Source organism: Glycine max, chromosome 9, assembly GCF_000004515.6.
Source record: "Glycine max cultivar Williams 82 chromosome 9, Glycine_max_v4.0, whole genome shotgun sequence".
In the NCBI taxonomy this organism is placed as follows: Eukaryota; Viridiplantae; Streptophyta; class Magnoliopsida; order Fabales; family Fabaceae; genus Glycine; species Glycine max.
This window is the reverse complement of record NC_038245.2, coordinates 30,330,086-30,354,196: the sequence shown is the minus strand read 5'-3', so window position 1 is coordinate 30,354,196 and position 24,111 is coordinate 30,330,086. Positions and strand designations below refer to the sequence as shown.

At 31.6% G+C, this 24,111-nt stretch overlaps 2 protein-coding genes across 5 annotated transcripts; one reads left to right on the top strand and one right to left on the bottom strand.

Annotated features, from left to right (window-relative positions):
- Nucleotides 1–3,698: 3,698 nt before the first annotated feature.
- Nucleotides 3,699–9,636, bottom strand: LOC100798263 (uncharacterized). 4 transcript variants are annotated; one of them, XR_005886361.1, is made up of 5 exons: nucleotides 7,403–9,636; nucleotides 5,478–5,840; nucleotides 4,723–5,382; nucleotides 4,048–4,638; nucleotides 3,699–3,964 (listed from the first exon to the last, which is right to left on the bottom strand). XR_005886361.1 is itself a non-coding variant. In XM_041004934.1 (4 exons), the coding sequence occupies exons 1-2, from the start codon at nucleotides 5,835–5,837 to the stop codon at nucleotides 5,287–5,289; spliced, it is 456 nt and encodes a 151-aa protein (XP_040860868.1). In that variant the 5' UTR covers nucleotides 5,838–5,932; the 3' UTR covers nucleotides 3,699–3,964; nucleotides 4,048–4,638; nucleotides 4,723–5,286. The 4 variants fall into 4 exon arrangements, 1 of the variants encoding a protein (XP_040860868.1); XR_001382699.3 differs by having other exon boundaries at nucleotides 8,995–9,634; XR_005886360.1 differs by lacking the exon at nucleotides 5,478–5,840 and having other exon boundaries at nucleotides 8,995–9,634.
- A 1,697-nt stretch (nucleotides 9,637–11,333) lies between these two features.
- Nucleotides 11,334–19,474, top strand: TPS8 (terpene synthase 8). The gene is made up of 7 exons (XM_014762109.2): nucleotides 11,334–11,678; nucleotides 13,259–13,532; nucleotides 14,691–15,066; nucleotides 15,660–15,878; nucleotides 17,523–17,661; nucleotides 17,770–18,027; nucleotides 18,938–19,474. The coding sequence occupies exons 1-7, from the start codon at nucleotides 11,433–11,435 to the stop codon at nucleotides 19,232–19,234; spliced, it is 1,809 nt and encodes a 602-aa protein (XP_014617595.1). The 5' UTR covers nucleotides 11,334–11,432; the 3' UTR covers nucleotides 19,235–19,474.
- Nucleotides 19,475–24,111: the final 4,637 nt, after the last annotated feature.

Sequence of the window (24,111 nt, the reverse complement as noted above, 5' to 3'; positions counted from 1 at the left end):
GGATTATTAATAAATGGTATTTAATTGTTGTATATTTTTCATGTTTGTTGTGTATTTTAAATGTAGGGTTGAATCAACTCATTGGGCTCTAAAAAGAGTATTACAAAATAGCCTTAGAGACATGTGTAGTGTTTGGGATGCCATGAACAACATGATCACGCTGCAACACGTTGAAATTAAAGCATCCTTTGAAACCAGTACGCATGTGGTTGGACATGTATTTAAAAAAATCTTATACAAGAGGCTTCTTGGGATGATTTCAAGGGACGCTTTAAATGAGATTGCTTCTGAGGTTGAGTGTCTACGTTATCTCGACAACAATTCCTCTTCTTGTGGTTGTGTGATGAGAAGCACACACGGTCTTCCTTGTGCATGTGAGCTTTCTAAGTATACTGCTGGCAGCATCCCAGTGGAGTCAGTCCAAATTTTCTGGAGGAGACTTTGCTTTTTAGACCAAGGGTTATGTGAGGCTGAAGTCAACATCAAGGAAGAGATTGAGACCATATCTAAAAGGTTTGAGGAACTTGATGTGTATGGCAAAGTAACTCTAAAGAGTAAACTTCGAGATATTGCATACCCTGATCATAACTCTATGTGCCCTCCTCCATCAAAGGTCAACACTAAAGGTGCACCGAAGAAACCGATGAAAAGAAGTTAAAGATCCACAAAGCGTGATCCGTCTTACTGGGAGTATGTTGATGCTTTTCATTCTGTTCAAAACAGCAACTCTTCGGTCAAACGTAGTGCATCATGTTCTGAACCGCCTCAGCCAACAAGGATTATCCCGATGTTGGATCAATTTGCACCATTCATACAAGGTTTCATTCGTGACATTGTGGATGTGAAAGCGGACGGTAACTGTGGATATCGGTCCATTGACGCTTTATTAGGTATGGGAGAAGATTCGTGGCCGTTAGTGTATGACGAATTGATTAAAGAACTGGCAGATGGTCGCATGAGTACATCAACCTCTTCGGTGGCACAAAGAGATTTGAACAATTAAAGTTGTCCCTACTTGTTGATGGGTTTTCCAAGGTATGTTTTTAGGTTGTTTTTTTTTTAAGAACAAACTTTAAATAACTTACATGTGTCTGTTTGCTTGATTCAGGTTAGTGTGGATAAGTGGATGAATATGACAGAGATGGGATGTGTGATTGCATCACGGTATAACGTAATCCTTGTATCGTTGTCCCGACAACAAAGCATGACATTTTTTCCTCTTAGAAGTCAACCACCACCCGATTCTTCTGGGCACCACATGATATGTGTCGGTCACGTGTTTGGAAATCATTTTGTTCAGGTACATTGAAGATAGTTAGTATAACAATTATGCAATGACTTCCCTGGTTCATTTGAGTTAATAATGTTTGTTCATGTACAACAGGTTTATTTGAAAGACCATTGTCCTTTACCGCCTCTAGCGTTGTTGTGGTCAAGCAATTGTTATTCTCAGGCAAAGTAGTGGACAACTCCATATATTAGTAGAATGCAGCAGTACACAAGCTTCATGTCATTCAAAAGACACTATGTCGACCTAAATGAAGACTAAACATGCATTGTTTATGTAATTGTATTCATTATGCAATATAATTTGTCGTAAGCCATTAATAACCAATTAATATTATTAAGTACTCGTTTCGTTAAGAAAAAAATTAGTTGGTCCAACAAAAATAAATTACGCGTGTATGATACATCGTTGTCATAATTGACAATACATAATGACATGCATGCATATTAAAGTTTGAGCGCGAAACCACATTAACTAACTTGACTACACATTCTAAAGGAAACATAAACACGAAACATGTTCACGCATGTCTATTTTTTTGTAAAAAAAGTGAAGCAATCTGTTGGTGAGAACCATGTATATATATGAGACACAACTAATAAATCACATGTTATCTTGCTTTCACACAGTTTCCCAATTGATACACAAAGTATGGCATTTTTAGGAGAAACTAGCAGTCAGACGATTGTCAACTCAAGGTTGGGTTTCATTTTTCCAAATGGATCGATTATTCACAATGATATTGGGGTTTACTTCCAAACTTCGACTCCGGTGCCCATTCGAGTACCAAATAGCTGTGATTTTGCAAGCCTAAAAATCAGAATACACAATACCCTTCAACTATCCGACAAACAATTTTTGGATGAAATTCACTACCGACAACCATTCACCCATACAGGTAACCAAATTCACTTTCAGTGTATGAAATTGATAAATGATGACGATGTCAACACAATGTTAATGTGTAATGATCAATTTTTCGTGTATTGGTCCGATTGAGTTATTATGCACCATTAGAAGAACACCAGATGGAGTAATAAACTTACTTCAACACACTATGCCCCGTACTCATGACGCGATCCTGTATTACAACGGGAAATGGAACATGCCACTCCAGAACAAATTTGTTGGATACCTATTCACAGGAAAAAATCCAAAGAAATTTCAAATTCCTTCAAGATGTACCATCGATGAACTGAAGGATTTAATAAAGCAAGTTGCACCTAAAGGGATTCCCCCTCTTGGAATTCACGAATCACAAACGGTAAGACAATTGTTTTTTCGCCAACCAGGTCGCTTTGAGTACTCAGATAAACTTATAAAATATGAAATTAATGAGCTGAAGACCAACAATGAAGTGCTGAAGGTGTTAGTATAATCTAACTACTGGAAAAAATATGGGCCAGTAGAAATTTTAGCTGTCTTTACTAAATATGTTATGGAATTCGAAGACGAGGTGATTGCGACATCGCTAAACGACTGGATGCAATGTTTATTTTTTTGCTTTTCATGTAACTTTTATCTGTTTACGGCGTGTTTAAATTCCATAATAAAGTTGAATGTGTTGTTTGAATGGTCCAAATATAATTTATTTTAATTGTTTGACCTTCAGACCTTAGGCATACTTAGAAGGGTCTGATTCCTATTTTTTCAACTTTGTGCCTCTTTTTTGAGGTGTTATTTGATGGAACTGGGGTACGACATTAATTTTTTTGGGTTCTTGGACGTCCAAGCATGAGAAATAGCGCCCCTCCAATGTCTTAGGCAACTCGCACATAATCCAAAAAAAACCCCAAACATGAGTACTTAAACATGTAAAAAGGGTCTCATTCCTATTTTTTCAATTTCGTGCCTCTTTTTTGAGGTGTTATTCGATGGAACTGGGGTACGACATTAATTTTTTTGGGTTCTTTGACGTCCAAATATGAGAAATAGCGCCCCTCCAATGTCTTAGGCGACTCGCACATAATCCAAAAAAAAACCCCAAACATGGGTACTTAAACATGTAAAAAGGGTCTGATTCCTATTTTTTTCAATTTTGTACCTCTTTTTTGAGGTCTTATTTGATGAAACCGGGGTATGATATTAATTTTTTTGGGTTCTTTGACGTCCAAACAACCTTATACAAGAGGCTTAAATATCATTTACATAAATACAACATATCATTTACATCATTTTACTTTAAAAGTTCTTTCCGGCTTAAGTATCATTTTCATCTTTTTACTTTAAAAGACAAACAATTACTTATCTTATTTTTAAAAATTTATAATTTTAATGTCATTCTTGTGAACGAAAGTCATGATTTTAGCTTCACTTTTTTTTTATCAAAAATTCTTAAGAGTCCAAAACTTCGCTTAAGGACCAGGATCGGAATCAGAATCGATAAGTCAGTTAATATCATAAAATAATATACAATGCAAAACAAGTAAACTATATTAAACAAAAAAGTGTAACAAATACAAAAAATTATGTTGACTACAAAACATAAAAACAATAATCAATGGTCTGTGCGTTGTCTCTGTCGAGCCCTGACACTTCCATCTGCACTGGCACCCCCCTAGCGATCGTGAGACAATCTTGCATAATATCATGTAACTCTGTGCCTGCAGTGACCATCCTAAGGTTGAGCACACACTTAAACCTTTCTGGGATTGCCTCATAGCCTTCGTAATCATCCTGTGATAGTCATGAAAAACATTTATTTCAAAATTTAAAATAAATAACAATTCATCAAACATTAAACGTGTAAATAATCTTACCACTGCATGTCGAGGGGGGTCAAATGCCACTGGAACCTGTGGGATGGTCGGCTGCATGTAGTCCTCATGGTCTGGGGCAGGTACATGTCTGGGTTGGTCACCTGCTTGGGTCGGTATCATGAATGGGTGAGATATCTAGAAAAACCACTCCATGTAATCCGCAAATACCTACCCAGGCACTACACAAAGCTCACCCACAGCTAGTACGTGGTCTGCGAAATGCATCCACATGTCATCTATATCATCATATGACAACAAAGCGCTAACAGGCGGCGAAGGGATGCTCTGAATGTAACCAAACTGTCGTAGCACCCTCTTCGGTCGAACTGTGACCACCATAGGATCCCATCTCAGCTGACCCTGGAACGATGAAATCAGCTCAAACCCCCTAACCCCTCGATGCTCACTGTAAGGCAACCAACACACATCTGTGACCGTCAAAGCATCACAACATGCCTGGTACGACGCTCCTGTAATTCCTTTCATATGCGCCTTTGTCGTCAGCCACCGGGAAGCACGTGGGGACGTCTCCTCGTACGCATCATCTGTGACGCACTGATGCACACTTGGAAAGTGCTCATAGATCCAGCACTACAAAAAAAATGAGGTTAACATAACATAAAAACATGTTTAAATCATAATCCAATGTAACATATTTAAAAACACAAAATTTACCTGTAATAAAGTCAGGTACCCCTCAATCTGTCGTGTTGTGGTCCTAGAAGCTTCATCTAACTGGTCATACACATGAACCAGCACGGCAACTCCTCAGGCATAAACACCACTCTGACCCAAGTCACGAAAAGCCTCTAGATGCACCACATGAACATATGTTGCACTCTTCTTAGAAGAAAGAGTGCAACCCACCAGGTGCAGTAGATAAGCACGAGCTGCTACAATCCATCGTCGTGCCTGACATCTTATCTCATAGATGTCTTGAACCCATTCCAGCCATACATATGCCCCGCGTGATCATGTTGTCTCGGCTCTAGCCTCCTCAGCAGACACCTCAAGCAACTCTATCAACAAAAATACCGCCTCGTCCACTGAAAGAGCATGAAAGCTGTGGAAGGCGCCACTGATAGGCAGATGGAGGAGTGACAAAACATCATCCAGTGTGATCGTCAACTCTCCTACTGAAAGGTGGAAGGTACTGGTCTCCCTGTGCCACCTCTCCACAAATGCGGATATAAGTCTAGGATCGCCGGTTACAACTGAACACCCGATCAATGGACTTAATCATGTGGCATCAACCAGTCCTTCAATCTCAGGCACTGACCTCCCAATTAACATCACCTTCCTCCCGTGGGACACCAACTTCAACTTAGGACGTTCCTGAATTGAAGTACAAAGCATTCCAAATATACAAATATAAAAAAAAATTATTGACAAACAAATCAACAATAAGAAATAATTAACAAATTATATACTTGTCCACTCCAAATGGCATTTGCAACATGGTCTACAAATGAAGTCAGCACTGATGGGTCACGTGGCCCACCTCGGAATCCCTCAGCATCATCAGCATGTGACCCCTCAGCACCATCACGACCTAAGTCCTCTGCAACAATCGCCTGTATGTCCGTAGTCATCTCAGGTGCATCCTCAGCCATATGAGGGACATCCTCAGTCATGTGAGAAACATCCTCAGTCATTTGTTGAACCTGTTGCCTACGGGCTGATGCAGTAGGCTTACGCCTCTGTGGAACATCAACTGCATCATCCTCATCCTGTCTATCTCTGCCTATAACCCTACCTATAGCACGACCTAAACCTCGTGTTCTAACCATGATCTGCAAATCATGTAGAACACATATTTTTTTGGGTCAAATAAACTATTCATATAATTATTTCAAAACATACACAACTTTCTTTATAAAAATAAAACAAGTTCATTTATAAAAAAATAAGACTAATTTGAAAAAAATTATTTCAAAACACACACAACATAATTTATAAAAAAATAAACAACTTCATTTATAAAAAAAAAAACATAACTAATGTAAAAATAATTAATTAGTAAACATCCACAACTTAATTTATAAAAAAAACAACTTCATTTATAAACAAAAAAACACAACTAATTTAAAAATAAATAATTAGTAAACATACACAACTAAAATTATATATAAAAATAAAACAAAACTAATTAAAAAAATTTCAAAACATACACAACTTAATTTATAAAAATAACCAACTTCATTTATAAAAATAAGACTATTTAAAAAAAAACAAATTCCAAAACACACACAACTTAATTAATAAAAATAAACAACTTCATTTATAAAAAAAAACCACAACTAATTTAAAAATAAATAATTAGTAAACATACACAACTAAAATTATATAAAAAAACAAAACTAATTAAAAAAATTCAAAACATACACAACTTAATTTATAAAAATAACCAACTTCATTTATAAAAAAAAAGACTATTTAAAAAAAATTCCAAAACACACAACTTAATTTATAAAAATAAACAACTTCATTTATAAACAAAAAAACACAACTAATTTAAAAATAAATAATTTGTAAGCATACACAACTAAAATTATATAAAAAATAAACAAAACTAAAAAAAAATTCAAAACTTACACAACTTAATTTATAGAAATAACCAACTTCATTTATTAAAAAAAACACTATTTAAAAAAAAACAAATTCCAAAACACACACAACTTAATTTATAAAAATAAACAACTTCATTTATAAACAAAAACACAAATAATTTAAAAATAAATAATTAGTAAACATACACAACTTAAATTATAAAAAAAGCAACTTCATTTGTCAAAAAAACCAAACCTAATTTTTTTTAAAAAAATAGATTCTAAAACATACACTACTTAATTTATAAAAATAAAATAAAAACTTCATTTATTAAAAAAACAAAACAAAATTCTTTAAAAAAAAAATTCCTACTTCCGGAAGAACCTTATTCTAAAAACTTTCTGGAAGAAGTTGTTATGGAAGGTTCTTCCAAAAGAACCAAATGGTCATCTGGAAGAACCTTCTTTCGAAAAGTTTCCGGAACAACTTCTTCCATAATGTTTCCGGAACAACTTCTTCCAGAAAGTTTCCGGAATAAGGTTCTTCTGAATGACCATTTGGTTCTTCCGGAAGAACCTTCTTCCGGAGAAACTTTCGGAACAACTTCTTTCGAAACTCTCGGAAGAAGTGGTTCTTCTGGAAAGTTTCTAGAAGACAGTTCTTCCGGAATAACCAAACGTTCCAGGTTCGTGTTTTTCCCATTTTTTCCGACGACGATGTCTTCTATCCTAAGGTTCCACTATCCTAGGCTAAATGCTACAGGACCATTGGACATTAAAGGGGAGGGGAGTTAGGGGAGACTAACCTCGACGGCAAAAACACAGCAACGGCGGCTGATCGGAAATGACAGCAGGAAGGCGCGGGGGTGGGGAAGAAGAAGAAGCAGAAGAAGAAAAGAAAGAAGCCAAAAAGGTGGGGGAGGGAGGGAGCTGAGCTTTTTTTAAATTTTAATTAAAGGGCAATATGGCCCATTCACTAAATTGTTGTGTGCACCAGCAATATTGCTGGGTGCACCTAGCATGTCCCACCAAACGTCCCTGTCTCTTGCAAAATACATGAGGGCCCAGGCCCACGCAGGAGAAAGACTCATCTTCAATACCGGAAGGATAAGAAAGACATAAGGGTTTTGTAAATACCATTAGTCCATTAGAGACCCTCCGGTGATATTCATAAAACTTCTGTGTCTTTCTCTCTTTTAATGGACACCTCCAAAGTATATTTTCTTCCTCAATTAAGTACCACACACTATCTCTCTACTGGAGTTGTTATGCGTCACTTTACAACACCTATATTCCTCATCACACTGGTACAAGATTTTCTTTATTTCGTTTCTGTGAAATCAATCACCGAAGATATTGAAGTTTTTATTGGAGTGTGGTTGTTCATTTTGAACTTTGTATAGATCTGTCATATTCAAATTGGTATAGATGTGTTCATTTGAAGTTTTAAGGTTAAAATTTAAAATATGTTTTTCATCTTAAAAGGTAGGTTAAATTATTGTTTAAGTCTTTTAATTTATTTTTAATGTTTAATTAGATTCTTTAATAAATTGGATCTTTTAATTATTTAAAATAATTCAATTAAGTCATTTTGGTCGATTAAGTATCAATATCACTGACATGACATATTTGATTTACATTGTTAATGTTAACAGACTTCACCAACAACAAATGTCACATAGATGATTTGTTAACAACATTTATATTTAATTTACATAAAGAACTCAATTAAATCATATTTAAAATAATTAGAATACTCAATTGAACCACTTAATAATTAGAGGACCTAATTAAATATTAAAAATAAATTAAAAAATCTAATCATTAATTTAACTTAAAAAATATAAAAATATTCAGAATTTGTCTTTGTAAAAAATTTAGTATTTTTTTTATTCTCATAAAATTGAAACTTGTTACTTCTTGGTTTGAATACAAGTTCAAGTAAATTCAAATCTACGATTATGATTTTTATGTTGATCATGCATATAATTGATGTAAAAAGGTAGATTCGAATATCTAATCTTCCTTAAGCCCAAAAAATGATAAATTATAATTTTATGAGATGAAAAAATGGACAAATTTTTTTACAAGAAATAAATTTCAAATATTTTGATGTTTATGAGAACAAAATATACAGTTTAATCAAGTTTTAATTGGGAAGGAGAGAGATCATTTTGAGGGCGTCATCAATGAGATCGAACGCAAAGGAAATTTATTGGAAAAACTCTTGAAGAAAAGTATTGAACAGAGATGCACGTCTAGGAGACGCTCCACCTCATTCATGAAAATGGGCATGGATGTTGCGCCATTGCGATAGTGTCTCGTTGGTGATAGTAACATAGCATATCAACCCTCAGTTACAAACAAACCCAAGAGAGTGAATAGGAAGCCAACATACCTACGGGACTTCGTATGAGTGCTTACAGGCCCGCGACCTCAGTCAATGACTCGCGTTTGACTTGAAGAACCTTCCAGAATTCCAGAATCCGTTATAGTACCTAGTTAGTTAGGATTTAGTTAGATTCTGTTAACTGAAAAACTATAAATGTAATATGAAAGGGGAATAAAAGATATTAGAAAAGCTTATCTCTCAGATTTATCTTCTTCTCTTTCCCTTCTCTTTAGCTTAGGACCGTATCAGTTGGCGTGCTGGGGTTGTTGAAGTAAAGGGACGAATGAGACAAGTGGGAAACTTTCAGGATGCTAAAAGTTCAAAGAGTGTGATATAGGTGATGATATGTGTACATTTCAAAATGGGGCCAATTGCGGTGGAAATGAGAAAAAATATAAGAAAAATAATAATGAATGTTATAGGTGATGTAATAAAAAAAATATAGACAAAGAAAAAAAGGGAGTCAAAATGGGATGGAAGACAAAGATGATAGATGAATATACTTTTCTTCCATCACAACAAGGTCATGACAATTAATTGGCAACTGACTTATCTCATGACTTTTCTTCATGCATACCTAACTAGTTCCAAAAGTCCAGACATCCCAACGCAAGCCAAAACCCGAGACCCTCAAACCACTTACGAGATTTACACGAGATAAAAATAAAAGTGGGTAACAGCAACCACAGTATAAAATGCAAAATAAATAACAAAAATCCAAAACTTCAAAGTAATTTTATTTAGCAACAAGTTACTAATTTGAGTGATATTAAACTTGATCATCTTAAATAAGGTCTTAAGTTTGATCATTGTGAATGAGAAGGCGTAAATCTTAAAAATTGTACTTATTCTTTGAAAATGATGTATTTTTATAACTAAGTAATGCTAAATAAATAATTCTATTAAAACATAAATATTTAAAAATAGATATAAAATTATTCTTTATTATAATCTTTTTTAATTAAACAAATAATTTCATAATTTTTAACTTATTATAGAGTTGTTTAATACTTAATACATACGGTGATGGTGATTTCGATCAAAATATCTATAGATAATTATAAATATATCATATAATAGTTTGTAATATAATTTCAAAGTAAATTTTAGAAAGATGTTTTCGATTTAAAAGTTAACCTTAATAATGATTAAATTTCCATAGTAATTATAATGATAAAACAGAAGTAGAGATTCAAAAAGTAAGGGTTTAAAAAAAATGAGATTAAAAAGTAAGGATTTCAAGAAGAAATAGATATTGTAAAAATAAAAGAGTTCAGACAAATGCACTGAAATAAAAAAAAAAACATGAATGCATTGGAAGTGAAAATGAATACGTACACTATGACCTTGTGATTAACTCCAATATATGATGTTATCGGTGTTTGAGGAATTAAGTTATAATTATTCAATCCACAAAAATTAGTAGTCAAAAGTCTTGTTTATAAACTTCTAACACTAATAATCCAATTCTATGATTTCCATACGTATACAATAATATTTTTAAATACATAAATCTAATGTTATTTGATGACGTCACGTAACTTTTTTCATAACTGCTCCAACTGACATTTCAAAATTTGAAATAATTTTACTTTTGAACACTTTAATTCCAACTCCAAAAGTAGAATCATCTAAAACATCAATTATTATCCAAATAAATTATTCGAAGACACATTCAACTTCTCCAATTTTAGTTCATATAAATGTTGTGTTCCGTGTCCATATTCCAGTAATTTTCATCTGCGACCAATCAAAAAGTCTACGTCGTCCATATATGTTCAACACAACTTTCACTATTCCGTGTCCATATTCCAGTAATTTTCATCTGCGACCAATCAAAAAGTCTACGTCGTCCATATATGTTCAACACAACTTTCACTTATCCAAACTTTGCGTAAAGTAAATCCTTGTAACATGTTTGCTCCCAATTAATAGCCTCACATTAGACTTTTCGTACTTTGGGGGTCTGCCACGTCAAAGTATTATTATGTTTGCATATAAAATTATGTGGTCACCATGCACACCGTTGTAACTTGGGCAAGAAATTTGGCATTGTATATCGTCATTCAACTAAACATATGGTTATATTTATGGGAAAAAATAAATGAATGTCCCACAATGTTATTAGATACCTAGTGCGAGAGAGAATAAAAAGGAAAAACATAAGTATTATATAAAATTTTATGTGATATAAGAGGAGAGAAATAATAATTTTTAAAATAAAAGATTGCTCAAGTATTATTATTTAATATGTATTGGATCACCTCAACACATTGTTTCGTACGCTTCCATAGATCCTGATTCAAGTATATAAAAGGAACATGTGTCATCGCAATTTTAGACAAGAGAGAGAACTTGGTATATATAAGGTACGTGTTCAAGGTCATAGAAAACAACATATCATCCATCACAACAAGGAACATATCATCCATCACAACAAGGTCATGGCAACTGTCTTTTTATGCTTGTCTAATCAATTTTCGTCCCCAAAACCTACTACTCCTAGATTTTCACAAAGTAAGAACTTCATGTACCAAACATCTCTTGCAAATCCCAATCCTTGGCAAGTTATTTGTGCGATGAGTTCTCAATTTACCCAAATGACACAACACAATGGTCGACGTTCAGCTAATTACCAGCAAAGCCACTGGAAATTTGAATTTCTGCAGTGTTTGGGAAATGACGTTAAGGTGATCTTTTATATATTTAAGTTAATTTTTGTTTTTGTTTATTTCTTTTTAGTTCAAGAAAATGTTTTTACCATCTAATTATTGGTTTGAGTGAAACTAAATTCAATCAAGACTGATTCATGAATAAAACAAATACAACTTATATTTTAAGTCCACCAATAAAAATATATTTATCATTAATATTTATAAAGTCATATATGTCAGAAAAAAATCCAACATATTTAAGGTAAAAAAAATTAAGAATTTATCATAAGTCTCACTTAACTTGAGTCAACCCTCAATTCAGTATCAAGGTTTAACAAAAAAAAAAGTTTAAATAAATGCTAAAACTTTTATTTTCACTTTTAATGATAAAAATAATATTCTTAAAATTTTAATTTTTAACCTCTCATAATCACTCACAAATAGTGTTATTTTTGTTGTTAATCATAAAATTATTGTTTTTGGCTCAGTAAAACTCATGAGTATATACAAAACATAGATCACTCACAATTGATAGTCAAATAGTGTTATGTATTTCTTTTTTCGCGGTAAAAACAACTGTTCATATATTATAAGAAAGAGTAGTGCTTTACCACAAGAAGTGGAATCACACTAGACCCGAAAGATACAAGATTACCATTGACTACTTACTGGGAGATGCTAAACCAGGAAATTAATCAAAGCAACAAGTAAAGCAGCCACCAATAAAAACATAATTACAAAGAAGCCATAAGTCCCTTCTTCCTTTTAACGTGCGTGTGGTGCTATTATAAGTCCTGCACTGACTTTGAATGAAGCCCGCCCAACCCGCAGTCCCAAACTTAATTTTTTTTGCCCAAAAATGTTAATTGATAATTATTAATAGAAAAATCAAACTCAAGACCTTTTCATTTTTTTTTCTTTTACCACCAAACGAACCTTATAACTTAATTACTGTTATAAATGAAAAATCTAAATAAGCAAACCAATCCAACCCAACCCTTACCTCAACACACTACCCCCTTTGAATCCAGGTCTACTTTCCATACATATAATATATGACGCATCAAAACCCACCAATTTGACTTTCAGCCAGTACCACGCTGTGTATTTAATAGCAGCCAGTAAACGATTCAACATTGCAGGCTTTTCCATTAAAAATTTCCAAAATAGACCAAATACATGAACACCAAACTGCCCACCAAGCATTCTTAGCTTTCTTTCCCTTCAAGTTTCCAACGCGTTGAAAAATGTGTCTTTCACAGTCCACCGGTAACACTTTTAAGTTTTAATTCCCCAAGCCAAAAAATAGTGTTATGTGATTCATGTAGTAAATCCTAATTCTTACTGAGTTAAGACTTTTGTTGTTGTTTAATTATAAAATTGTCATTTTATTTTTACCTTATTTTCTGTTTTTAATTTTTTTTTACTAGTTTTCTGGTTTTGTTGTTTATATACATTAAAAAAAAGTAAAAAAATAAGATGAGATATTCGTGGAGAAAATAAAAATGAAAGAATTTTTTCAAATCAAATCTTCACGTAATTAAATTCTTTAAGGAGAAATCAATATTTTTTTTATGTATAGAAGATAATACTATTCTTAATTATTGCAATCTAAGCATGTACAAATGGAAAATCTGGAAGAGAGAGCAAGAAAGGTGGAGGAGGAGGTGCGACGCATGATCAATGGAGCAGACACAGAAGCATTAAGGTTACTGGAATTGATTGACGAAATCCAACGGCTGGGATTGACCTACAAGTTTGAGAAGGACATATTCAAAGCCCTAGAGAAAACTATTTCGTTGGATGAGAATGAGAAACACATAAGTGGGCTTCATGCTACTGCTCTCAGCTTCCGTTTACTTAGACAACATGGCTTCGAGGTTTCCCAAGGTATATAAAATATAAGTTAGGTTAATTAAATTTTTAGTTTGTCAACTTTTTTATATTTTAATTTTTAGTTCTTTAAAATTTATTAATAATTTTTAGTCTCTCAATATTTTTAGTCTTTTATTTTTATTGCTCAAAATTAATTCAAAATATATAAAAATGAGAGATTAAAAATGGATAAAATAAGGATTAATCTTGAGTATAAAGATAAATGAGAAACTAATTAAAAGTGGACAAAAAAATTAAGGGACTATATACACACACATATACACATATCAAAGACTTACCGGGCTTCACTTCTTTTACACTGTGTCTTGTGAGACTAACACAAAGGATGAAGAGAAAGGAAACGATAAAGCATCCTATGAGACTGAGAAAGGAAGAAGGACTTCAAATAATAGTGTGAGAAGGAGAACAAAGTACAGAAACACGAAAAAAGGAGAAGAAACCTAACCTTTCGTGACCGACAGTTGTAGAACCGCGAGAGTGACAGTGGGGTTGCAGCGCACCACGACTGAGGATGACAGTGATATTACAACATCACGAGAGGATGCAATGCTGGTGATGACGGAGTTACAGTGCCGTGAGAGGTTACAAATCAGAGTGCAAAAACGTTCAAGTGAGAGTGATGAGAGTGAGAGGTTTCAAAGTTATTGAACTTTAGGATTTTCGACACCAGACAATGATTAAAAGATCTCATAATATTGTTTTTTTTTAAAAAAAACTGATGTTAATGAAGTAACCTCAATATCAGTTTTTCAAAAAACCAATGTTGAGTTTTCTATACGTTCTTCAATAACATCGATTTTATAAAAAATCGATGTTCTCAAAGTTGGTTAACTTCGGTTTTTTAAGAACTGATGTTAACGAACATGTCTTAAGATCAGTTTTACAAAAAATTGATGTTAACAAACTTGTATTATTTACAAGATTGTCACCACGTTTTTGTTAATGTCAGTTTGACGTAAAACCAATATTAACTTAGCGATGTTAAAACTATTATTTGTAGTAGTGCTAGATATTGTTAAAAATATTTTAAAAAGCATAAAAAAAATTTGTGTAAATTTTGTGTATTTTCGCGAAACTTCAGTCATGACTAATGTATGTTAGTCTATATATTTTATGATTGATTGACTAATTATGTTAACATGCATGGTGTAGATGTGTTTAAGAGATTTAAAGACAAGGAAGGAGGTTTCATTAATGAACTTAAAGGTGACATGCAAGGATTATTGAGTCTATATGAAGCATCTTATCTTGGTTTCGAGGGAGAAACTCTTTTGGATGAAGCAAGAGCATATTCAATAACACATCTAAAAAACAACCTAAAAGTAGGTGTAAACACCGAAGTGAAAGAACAAGTTAGTCATGCACTCGAACTTCCTTATCATCGAGGACTGAATAGACTAGAAGCACGATGGTTCCTTGAAAAATATGAGCCAAATGAATCCCACCATCATGTACTACTCGAGCTTGCAAAGATCGATTTCAATTTGGTGCAAGTAATGTACCAAAAAGAGTTGCGAGAACTGTCAAGGTGATATAATTTACATAGAACTTTCAGTTCATTAATGATTACTAGCTACCTAATAAAAAATTAATTAAATAACAATGGTTTGGGATTTCTGATAATTAACTTATAAGATTCAAGATGATCAATATACAATACTTATTAGAGCATCTTTAACATAGATATCTTTGTGAGCATCTTAATCTAAGATACACTAATTTGATTTTTCTTCACAGTTCACATTGGAGTAACTCTAAGTAGTATGGAAGGTTTCTTAAAAAAGAAAATCTATGTATCTTTTATAGAATATAGTTGTTCATAAATAAAATAAAAAACAAATTTTATTGTATTAAATAGAACCAACAAACTTAATTTTAATTTGAAACAAAATTAAGTGCAACAAAAAATTATAAAAGCATGAGTTGTTGAATTTTCTTTTTTGGAGCAAATTTATGCATAAGTTAGTTAAATATGACATGACATTATAGAGGTCACTTAAATTGTTTTAATATAAGATAAGATACCTAAGGTGAGCATCTTAAATTGATAGCATTGAGATCCAATTAGGTATATATGTTAGTTAATGAACGAATTGTTGTAATCTATATATGTTTTGTTAGGTGGTGGAGTGAGATGGGGCTGACAAGCAAGTTGAAGTTTGTCCGAGACAGATTAATGGAAGTCTATTTTTGGGTGTTGGGAATGGCACCTCGTCCTCAATTTAGTGAATGTCGTAAAGCTGTCACTAAAACGTTTGCATTGATCGGCATTATCGACGATGTATATGACGTGTATGGTACTTTAGACGAGCTACAACTCTTCACCGATGCTATTGAGAGGTTCGTATAATTGATTTTAGTCTCTAAGATGAGGAACAAATTTTGTTTCATTGTTATTTTGTCAGCTGTAAGACCATAGAGTCTTTCAAAAAGCTTGAAAAATATTTGATATTGTCACAAGTAGTGTTTTTAGAAACAATCTTTTAAAGTAAATTAAGACATACTTTTTTTATTGTTTGAAATAAAAATTAATTTTTTTATGTGTAAAACAAGTAACACTTTTACCTTTTAAAAAAGTAAATGTTTTTATTAAAGTCATTAATTATTGAATAATTATTTATTAGAAGTTTAAACAAGAAAAAAATGCGGGTCCTCCTTTGATTGAGTTCTAAATTCATATATCCATGATATCTGCATAGTATTTTCGGTCACACACACACACATATATATATATATATAAAAGAAGCAAATAATTCATTTTAATAGATAATGTTATAAATTTCAGTTATATTCCAAAAATATCCTTAGAATTATAAATGGTTGAAGTGTTGGTTATATTTACATTAAATTAGTTTTTTCATCTAATTTATTATTTAGGTTGAATTTGATCGTTAATCTTTTTTGGATTCAATTTGATCGTTTCATTTCTAAAATTGATTTAATTTAATCATTTTGTCTAGATTAAACTGATAGTTAGAAAATATGTGTTTTATGATTTAAAATCACTTATCGATAGTTTTAAGCCATCACAAAATATAATTTCTTAATATTGTTTAACTCAATTTTGATTGTAAACCCAAATTGAACCATTTTTAAAAATTAGATGAAAAAATTAAACCCCAAACAAATTAAAAAATCAAATTAAATCTAAAAATAAACTAGAAGACAAAAAACTAATTTAACTTTATATCAATGACACTTCTCATAATTCATGAGATCATTTTTCCAATCAATTGGTGAGACTTGTTTTGTTAATTACTTGATAAATGCATCTACCTTCACGAGAAATAAGTGCATATATTATTAATAAACTCTACAAAAAATTAAGGGTAAAAGAAAAATTTCTTCAAAAAAAAGAAGTAATTAATACATGAACTTGGTATTTTGTTTCTTATAATTAGAAAAAGAAATTCATTCATTTGTTTCTTACCGTGTTAAATATAATTTTGATCTCCTATTATTCAAAATCCACAATATTGGTCCCCTATTTTAAAATAGAAACATTTAGTTTTCATAATTTTTAAAATATATAAATTTAGTCCTCTTATAGTAAAATAGACACATTTAATTCTCAAGTTTTATAAAATTCATAATTTTGATTTTCTATCAAATTCGAACTGTATCAATTGATAAGAAGTTAACTTATGTGATCCAAATTTAATGACATGACATGAGATTATTTATTTAATTTATATCATAATTAATATTAATCCCTTAATCATCAAGATTTTAAGTTTGACAAAGGAATAAAAAACTTGAATTTTACAAATATAAGAGACTAAATATTTTTATTTAAAATAAAGAAACTAAAATTATAAGTTTTAAAAAATAAAATAACAAAATATATGTATTTTTAAATAGAAAAATTAAAATTACATTTAAATATTTCTTATATACCAGACCTAAGAGAATATTCAATTGAATTTATTGGTTAATTAATAACATATTACATATATACTTACGTACATATATATGTGGTTACAGATGGGACGTGAATGCCATGAATACACTTCCAGACTACATGAAGTTGTGTTATTTGGCCGTCTATAACACCGTCAATGACACATGTTATAGCACCCTGAAAGCAAAAGGGCATAACAATATGTCCTATTTGACAAAATCTGTACGTACTAATTTATTATCTCCTTAATTATTGATTAATAATTGATTGGAAAATTTATTTATACATGTCAACACAATTAATTATATACGGATCGATGGCGACGTGCAGTGGTGTGAATTGTGCAAAGCATTCCTCCAAGAAGCAAAATGGTCAAACAACAAAATCGTTCCAACATTCAGTAAGTACCTAGAAAATGCATCCGTTTCCTCCTCAGGTATGGCTTTGCTTACTGCTTCATACTTCTCCGTGTGCCAACAACAAGACATCTCAAACCAACAAGCTCTTTGTTCTTTAACTAATTTCCAAGGCCTTGTGCGTTCCTCATCCAACATTTTTAGACTCTGCAATGATCTAGCTACCTCAGCGGTATGTAATTGACTAACCCAAATAATATATATTTCTTGTATTATTTATAAGAATTAATTAATTACTTAATTCATTAAGATTAAGAAAAATAATTAATTTATTACTTGATAGCAATAAATATATCTTAAATTTATTTATTTTTTCAAAACCATCATTGTCATTAATATTTATTTTTCTCTCTTCTAATTATTTGTCGTTATAGCCTCTTTTAATTAGAAATATTTTAATCTAAAAATAATTATTATAAAAAGATTTAATTACTCATATAGTGTTAGAATCAAAAAATTTTAACTGCAAAAACCTTTTAAAAATTAAAATGTCAACTTCAGAAAGTAAAAAATTCGCTATTTAAACTTTAAGGAATAAAAATTTCCTTATTAACTATAAAAAATAAAAAAAAATAACTTTAGAAACTATAATAAGTAAATGAGTAATTAAATCTTATAAAAACATTATCAATTTACCTTATTAAAAAAGACCCACATTATTTTCAATTTGGGTCTTATAAACGTGAGTAGAGAAAGTATGCAATAAGTGCTCATATCATAATAATATGGAATTAAATTAAATGCTCAACTACAATTCATTTCACGGAAGGTAAAAGAGAAAGAAAAGAAAAATTAATAAACGTGACAAATATTGCATCGCATGCGGTGGAAATAAAGAAAGATTGAAAAGAAAAATAGGAGACAAAAGAGAATCCGGGTGTATTATAATTACTCTAAATCAATTGGCATGGTGGCAAAACACTTGCCAAACGTACGACTAATGAGCGTATGTGGTTGTTATTAACAATAAATAAGGTCTAAGTAAATTAAAAAAAAATATGTTAGGTTTTTTATTAACATGTGTTATTTTTTTATAAATATTTTAGTTTTTACTGTTTTATCCTTTGGTCGGTCGTGTGTAGGCTGAGCTAGAGACAGGTGAAACAGCAAATTCAATAACGTGCTATATGCATGAGAAGGACACTTCTGAGGAGCAAGCACGTGAAGAGTTGACAAATTTGATCGATGCGGAGTGGAAGAAGATGAATCGAGAGTTCGTTTCGAATTCTACACTTCCAAAAGCTTTTAAGGAAATAGCTATTAACATGGCTCGGGTTTCCCATTGCATGTATCAATACGAAGACGGACTTGGAAGGCCCGGCTACACCACAGAGAACAAAATCAAGTTGCTGCTAATAGATCCTGTTCCCATTAACTAACTAATTAATGTTACTAAACAGTATATAAGGTTGATAGGTTAAATTATATTGCATATATCCGTATATAATTAAGTGAAATACATGCCATATATCAAGTTGCTAGGAGTATGTGTTTCCTATTTGTATTGTAAGTTGGGTTGCGCATACGGGTTTGATAGGTTAAATTATATTGCATATATCTAAAATAAGTTCGGCTGAGTATGTGTTTGATAAGGTTGAATTGTATAAATGTAAACAAATTGGGTCGAGTAGCGGTTTAACAATCCCAAACTTGATATTCAATTGGACCCAATTATATATAATATTAAAAAATGATTTACTGTATTGTTCAATATAAAAATTCCATAAGGCATTTAGTGATTTTTTTACAATAAGGCATGTATTTCACTTAATGCATGTGCTACTATTAAAATTAATAATTAAATTTTTTGAGATAGAATATCAATTTAATTTCAAATTTTATCATTTTTTATTTTTGTATTTTCAATTTTATATTTTTATTATTGTAATAATAAACCTAGCAACTTGATTTAATCTATCCCAATCTTTTTTTTGTTAGGTGGGCTTAAAATTACCCTAAACTCAATCCTTAATCACACCTATCGAACCTAGACCTTTCTACACTAATCCATCAAGAAATTTTAATAACCTAAATGAGAGATTAAAAACCATGTGAAATGATTAAGTTATTCCATTCCTTATAGATAATTTATGGTTTAATTATAACACTATTATTATCAATGTCATGTTAGGTTTTTAATAATAGGTTATGTGAGTATAATTTCTTAATTATTATAGTTATTTCCTTACTTTCCTTCTAATTGAAACTCTCAAATTCTTGTTTTTATTCAAAATCTTTAAAGGTTAAATGATTAAATCATTTTAAATCTTTTATAAAAAAGATCTTTACAAGTATGGAGAATATGTTACATGTGAAGTGACAAAAATACTACAAGAAAGGGGGTTGAAGGTTGAATTGTATTTTCACAAGCTTTTAATTCATGTTTTGAAAATAAATAATTTTTTTTATAAGAATTCAAAATAAGATAGTTCAAAATGAAGAACTATTATGAACTCAGAACGAAAATACTAGCAATTTTGAAAAAAGAGTTGTTCACAATTCAGAATTATGTTTCAAAAAATGTTGTTTGTTTAAAAACCCTTTAATGGAAAGGTTCAATTTTAAGTGCATTTGTAAAAATATTTAGTCTTAATGATTAACAAAAACAATAAATAGATCAAATCACAAAATAAGTGTAGAGAGAGAATATTGCACAATGATTGTTTATCCTAATGTTGGGCTACGTTCAGTTTTCACTCTTCAAGATGAGATTTCACTAACTAACTAGTCATTAGTGGATCAACAAACCACTGGATTTCAATAACTTGTAAGCACTTTCACTAGACTTCACACCTAGCCTAAGTTAGACTAGCAACACCATTGGTTACAACCTTTGTTTGTCACTACTTGACTTTCAACAACAAAAGGGTCTTTGTGTTTTTAATTGCATATATACAAATCTCACCTCATGAGAGGTTTTTCACTCATGAAATTACAATCTCTCATTTCTATCTTACATCTATTACAAATTTCAAGTTTTTACAAAAGTAGGCCACTCTTTAAAAGAGAGTTGAAGCAACAATGATAGATTTCTCACAGAGATTTTGGCTCAAGTTTGTCTCACTTGAAGGGTTTCAACTTAGCTTCATGATGCTCATTGTCATTGATGACCTCTTTAAGCTCTAAAGAAGATCGTTGAAGTGAGACTCACTCAACTGACAAACTTCTAGAGGAAGTAGACAAACATGATAGTTAACAAGGTCATTCTACGGTGGTCATTCTAAAGAACTTTTCTAATGAGCATTCTGAAATAACATCAGAATGGTGATTCTGATGTTAGCTGAGAAAGGATTCATTCTTGAAGTACATCCATTTGATAAAGTTCAACAGTTATGTCTATCTGAAATAGCACAAGTTCATCAATCTTAACACATTTTCACAACACAAAGCATTCTTAAGTAGATTGCTTCATAAAATTAAAGTAAAGGTACAATTGTTGATGTGTTAGTATTCTGTTTTAATAAAATAGAAAGAGTTTATATAATGTTTAACAAATGGAAGGGTTGTTCATACTTTGTATCATGAAAAAAAAACAATGTAATAAAAATATATTTTAACAATTTCATAAAATAAAATAGAGCTTGAATGTAAGTGTAAAATGTTTTATAAAAAAGAGCAATGTTATATATTACGAAAACTCTTGGTACAAAAGTGCAAAAATGTGTGAAATTGTCTTTGCCACACCCTGTTTGTTTTTATTTTAACTTAATTAAATATTTTCTTTAAAAAGGTGATAAGCCCTTAAAATAATTAGAAATTGTCGTGTGTCTATTCTCACATCTCAAGTTCTTCACAATGGTGTCGCCTCCCATGTTGTAGTACCATCAATGTCCTTGTCACTTTAACTTTATGCTTTCTCTTTTCTTTCTAGCTAGTTCTGATTGAGGGCATTTAACATCATTCTAGCTTATGAATTTCTTTTTGTATTACAATTAGGCAAGTGAGGCGCACACACATGAAGATTTTTTTTTTCATTTTTTGTTTTTTCTCAAACAAAATACTAAAATGGATAGTCAAACAAATTATTTATCTATCATGGGTTATTTTTGCTATGTAAGATGCAGGAGGTATCATCCTATGTGACACAATGATCTTTTACATTGATTATTTTACAATCGATGTAGAAAAGTATTTTTTAAATCGAGTACTCTTTTACATCTGTTGTAAAAATAATCAATGTAAAAGATCATTGTGCCATTAAGGATGACTTCTCCTAGATCTTATGCGACAAAAATAATCTCATTTGGCAAATAGTTTGTTTGACCACTCATTTTAGTATTTTGTTTGGAAAAAAACCCAAATAGTACAAAATTCAATGAATTGTATTGAGAGGTGAAAGCAAAGTTGACTCATTTAAGGTTTGTTATACATTGTTTGGTGCCATTGAAAAAAAGTGAGAAAGAGAATTTTGGGTCTTAAAAAAATTGTATTAGTAACTAGGGGTGTCAATTTGTACCATAAGCAGGGATTCCCGTGGGGAGTGCCCTATTCGGGGCCTTGTGGGGACGGGGATCATTCCCCCTCGCCCTGCAAGTCTTCGGTTTGAGAAAATTACAAAATTACCTTTGTATTTTAAGAAAATCTAACAACTCAGTCCCTCTCAAAAGCTCAAACCCTCAAAAAACTCATTCACTTCACTTCTCGCCCTAGACCATGTCGCGTCGTTCACTTCTCCCCAGAGCACATTGTTGCCACTCAGTCTCATCACCACTCGCCACTGGTCACTTTGGAGTGTAAGTACTGGCTACTCTTTTCCTACCAATGGATTTGTTTGCTACGCATCGCCTTCATTGCTTTTTTTCCCAAGGTTTTGCTTGATCATTTCGGAATTACATTTTACATTTGAAAGTTTTAATCTTCTAATTTCTTTGGCTAGTTGGTTGCTCGGATTTGATTTTTCAGTTCAAACTCAAGTTTGCTTTCATGTTTTGATTATCTGAGCTTTCTTTATTTCTTTAAAAGATCATTTTTTTGTGAATTAATGGTTGTGGATGATATTATAAGTTATGTTAGTGGATGGTTTGATTCATTATATTAATGTTTTTATTTTTTTTGTTTTGCATTTATCACATTTAGCCTTATTCTATCAATCGTTATTTGTGGTGGTGTTTGTGTAATTTTGTGGTGGTGTTTGGTAATTTTGTGCTGCTATTAGCATTTGCTGAATGCCCAATGTGAAATGGTGATACAATTAAGAATTCCCTCTTTTTATCATTCTATAATCTACATGAGAGGGGTTTGGGGTTTTTTTCCTTATGATTTCTTGTCCCTCTCTCATTGCTGCTACAAGTAGATTCTTTAAAAATTGGTTTAGAGTTATGGTATACTTTTCATTGCTATGTTTTCAAATTTTTCTTAAAGGCTTTAACTATTATGCTTAAGGTTTTCTTAGGAAGGTTTCTTGAGAACTTGACAACAGTAATAATGTTAATGTACACTTGTATTTTTAGTCTCTTCCCAATTTTGGAACCTAGATTAATCTATTCCTTGATTCATATTGATTTCAGATCATGTATCTTCAATCACTAATTAAATAGATAAAAGTATGAATAGAGATATTTATGTTGCTAGTCATCTACACTTTCTTTTCATCCTCTAGATATTGCCAAAGCATTTGCTCTAAGCTTGCTTAATCAATACTATGACAGATTGATGATGGCTAACCAGACAATCCTACTATGGTAATATATGCTTTTAACACAATGTTAGCAAATTCATAACTCACCATATTGCCTACAAGCTTTTGATCAAGTAACCCCATTGACTAAGGTGAAAATGTATTGTGATTAGTGATTACACCCTAAATTAACTTAATTGTTTATTAGTTTATTTTATTCCCAGGCAATAATGCATTTTTAGAACTACGATGTTGGGGTCTTATTTTCTAAAGTGGCCTAGTCTTAAATAACTGAATTTTAGAGCTTTGCTCATATATCATTAATTCATTACTGTTTAAAGTTCATATGACTTTATCTATTTCAATTTGATATTTATGCTACTCTTAGATTTTATATTGTTGAATGGTTGATTAAGACATTATATATCATGATTCCTGGTTGACTGGCTGCAACAATTCTAGACTCATGTAGACTTATTTTAAACGAATCCATATTTTTAATAGCTCTAGGATGTATTGGAATCTAATCTAATGTACATTAATCCAATATATGATTTCTGTAAAACTTATAAAAACATAAGAGGCTGGGGAGTTACTACTTTCAAGATATTAGTTAATTCAGGGTTTGTCCAACGGCCA

Excerpts from the sequence above, each read along its gene's own strand:
- TPS8 (XM_014762109.2), top strand. The coding sequence starts at position 11,433 with ATGGCAACTGTCTTTTTATGCTTGTCTAATCAATTTTCGTCCCCAAAA. Across the intron at positions 11,679-13,258 it reads GTTTGGGAAATGACGTTAAG|CATGTACAAATGGAAAATCT; the intron begins GTGATCTTTTAT and ends TTGCAATCTAAG. Across the intron at positions 17,662-17,769 it reads TGTCCTATTTGACAAAATCT|TGGTGTGAATTGTGCAAAGC; the intron begins GTACGTACTAAT and ends GGCGACGTGCAG.
- LOC100798263 (XM_041004934.1), bottom strand. The coding sequence starts at position 5,837 with ATGGTTAGAACACGAGGTTTAGGTCGTGCTATAGGTAGGGTTATAGGC. Across the intron at positions 5,383-5,477 it reads ATGCCATTTGGAGTGGACAA|GAACGTCCTAAGTTGAAGTT; the intron begins GTATATAATTTG and ends ACTTCAATTCAG.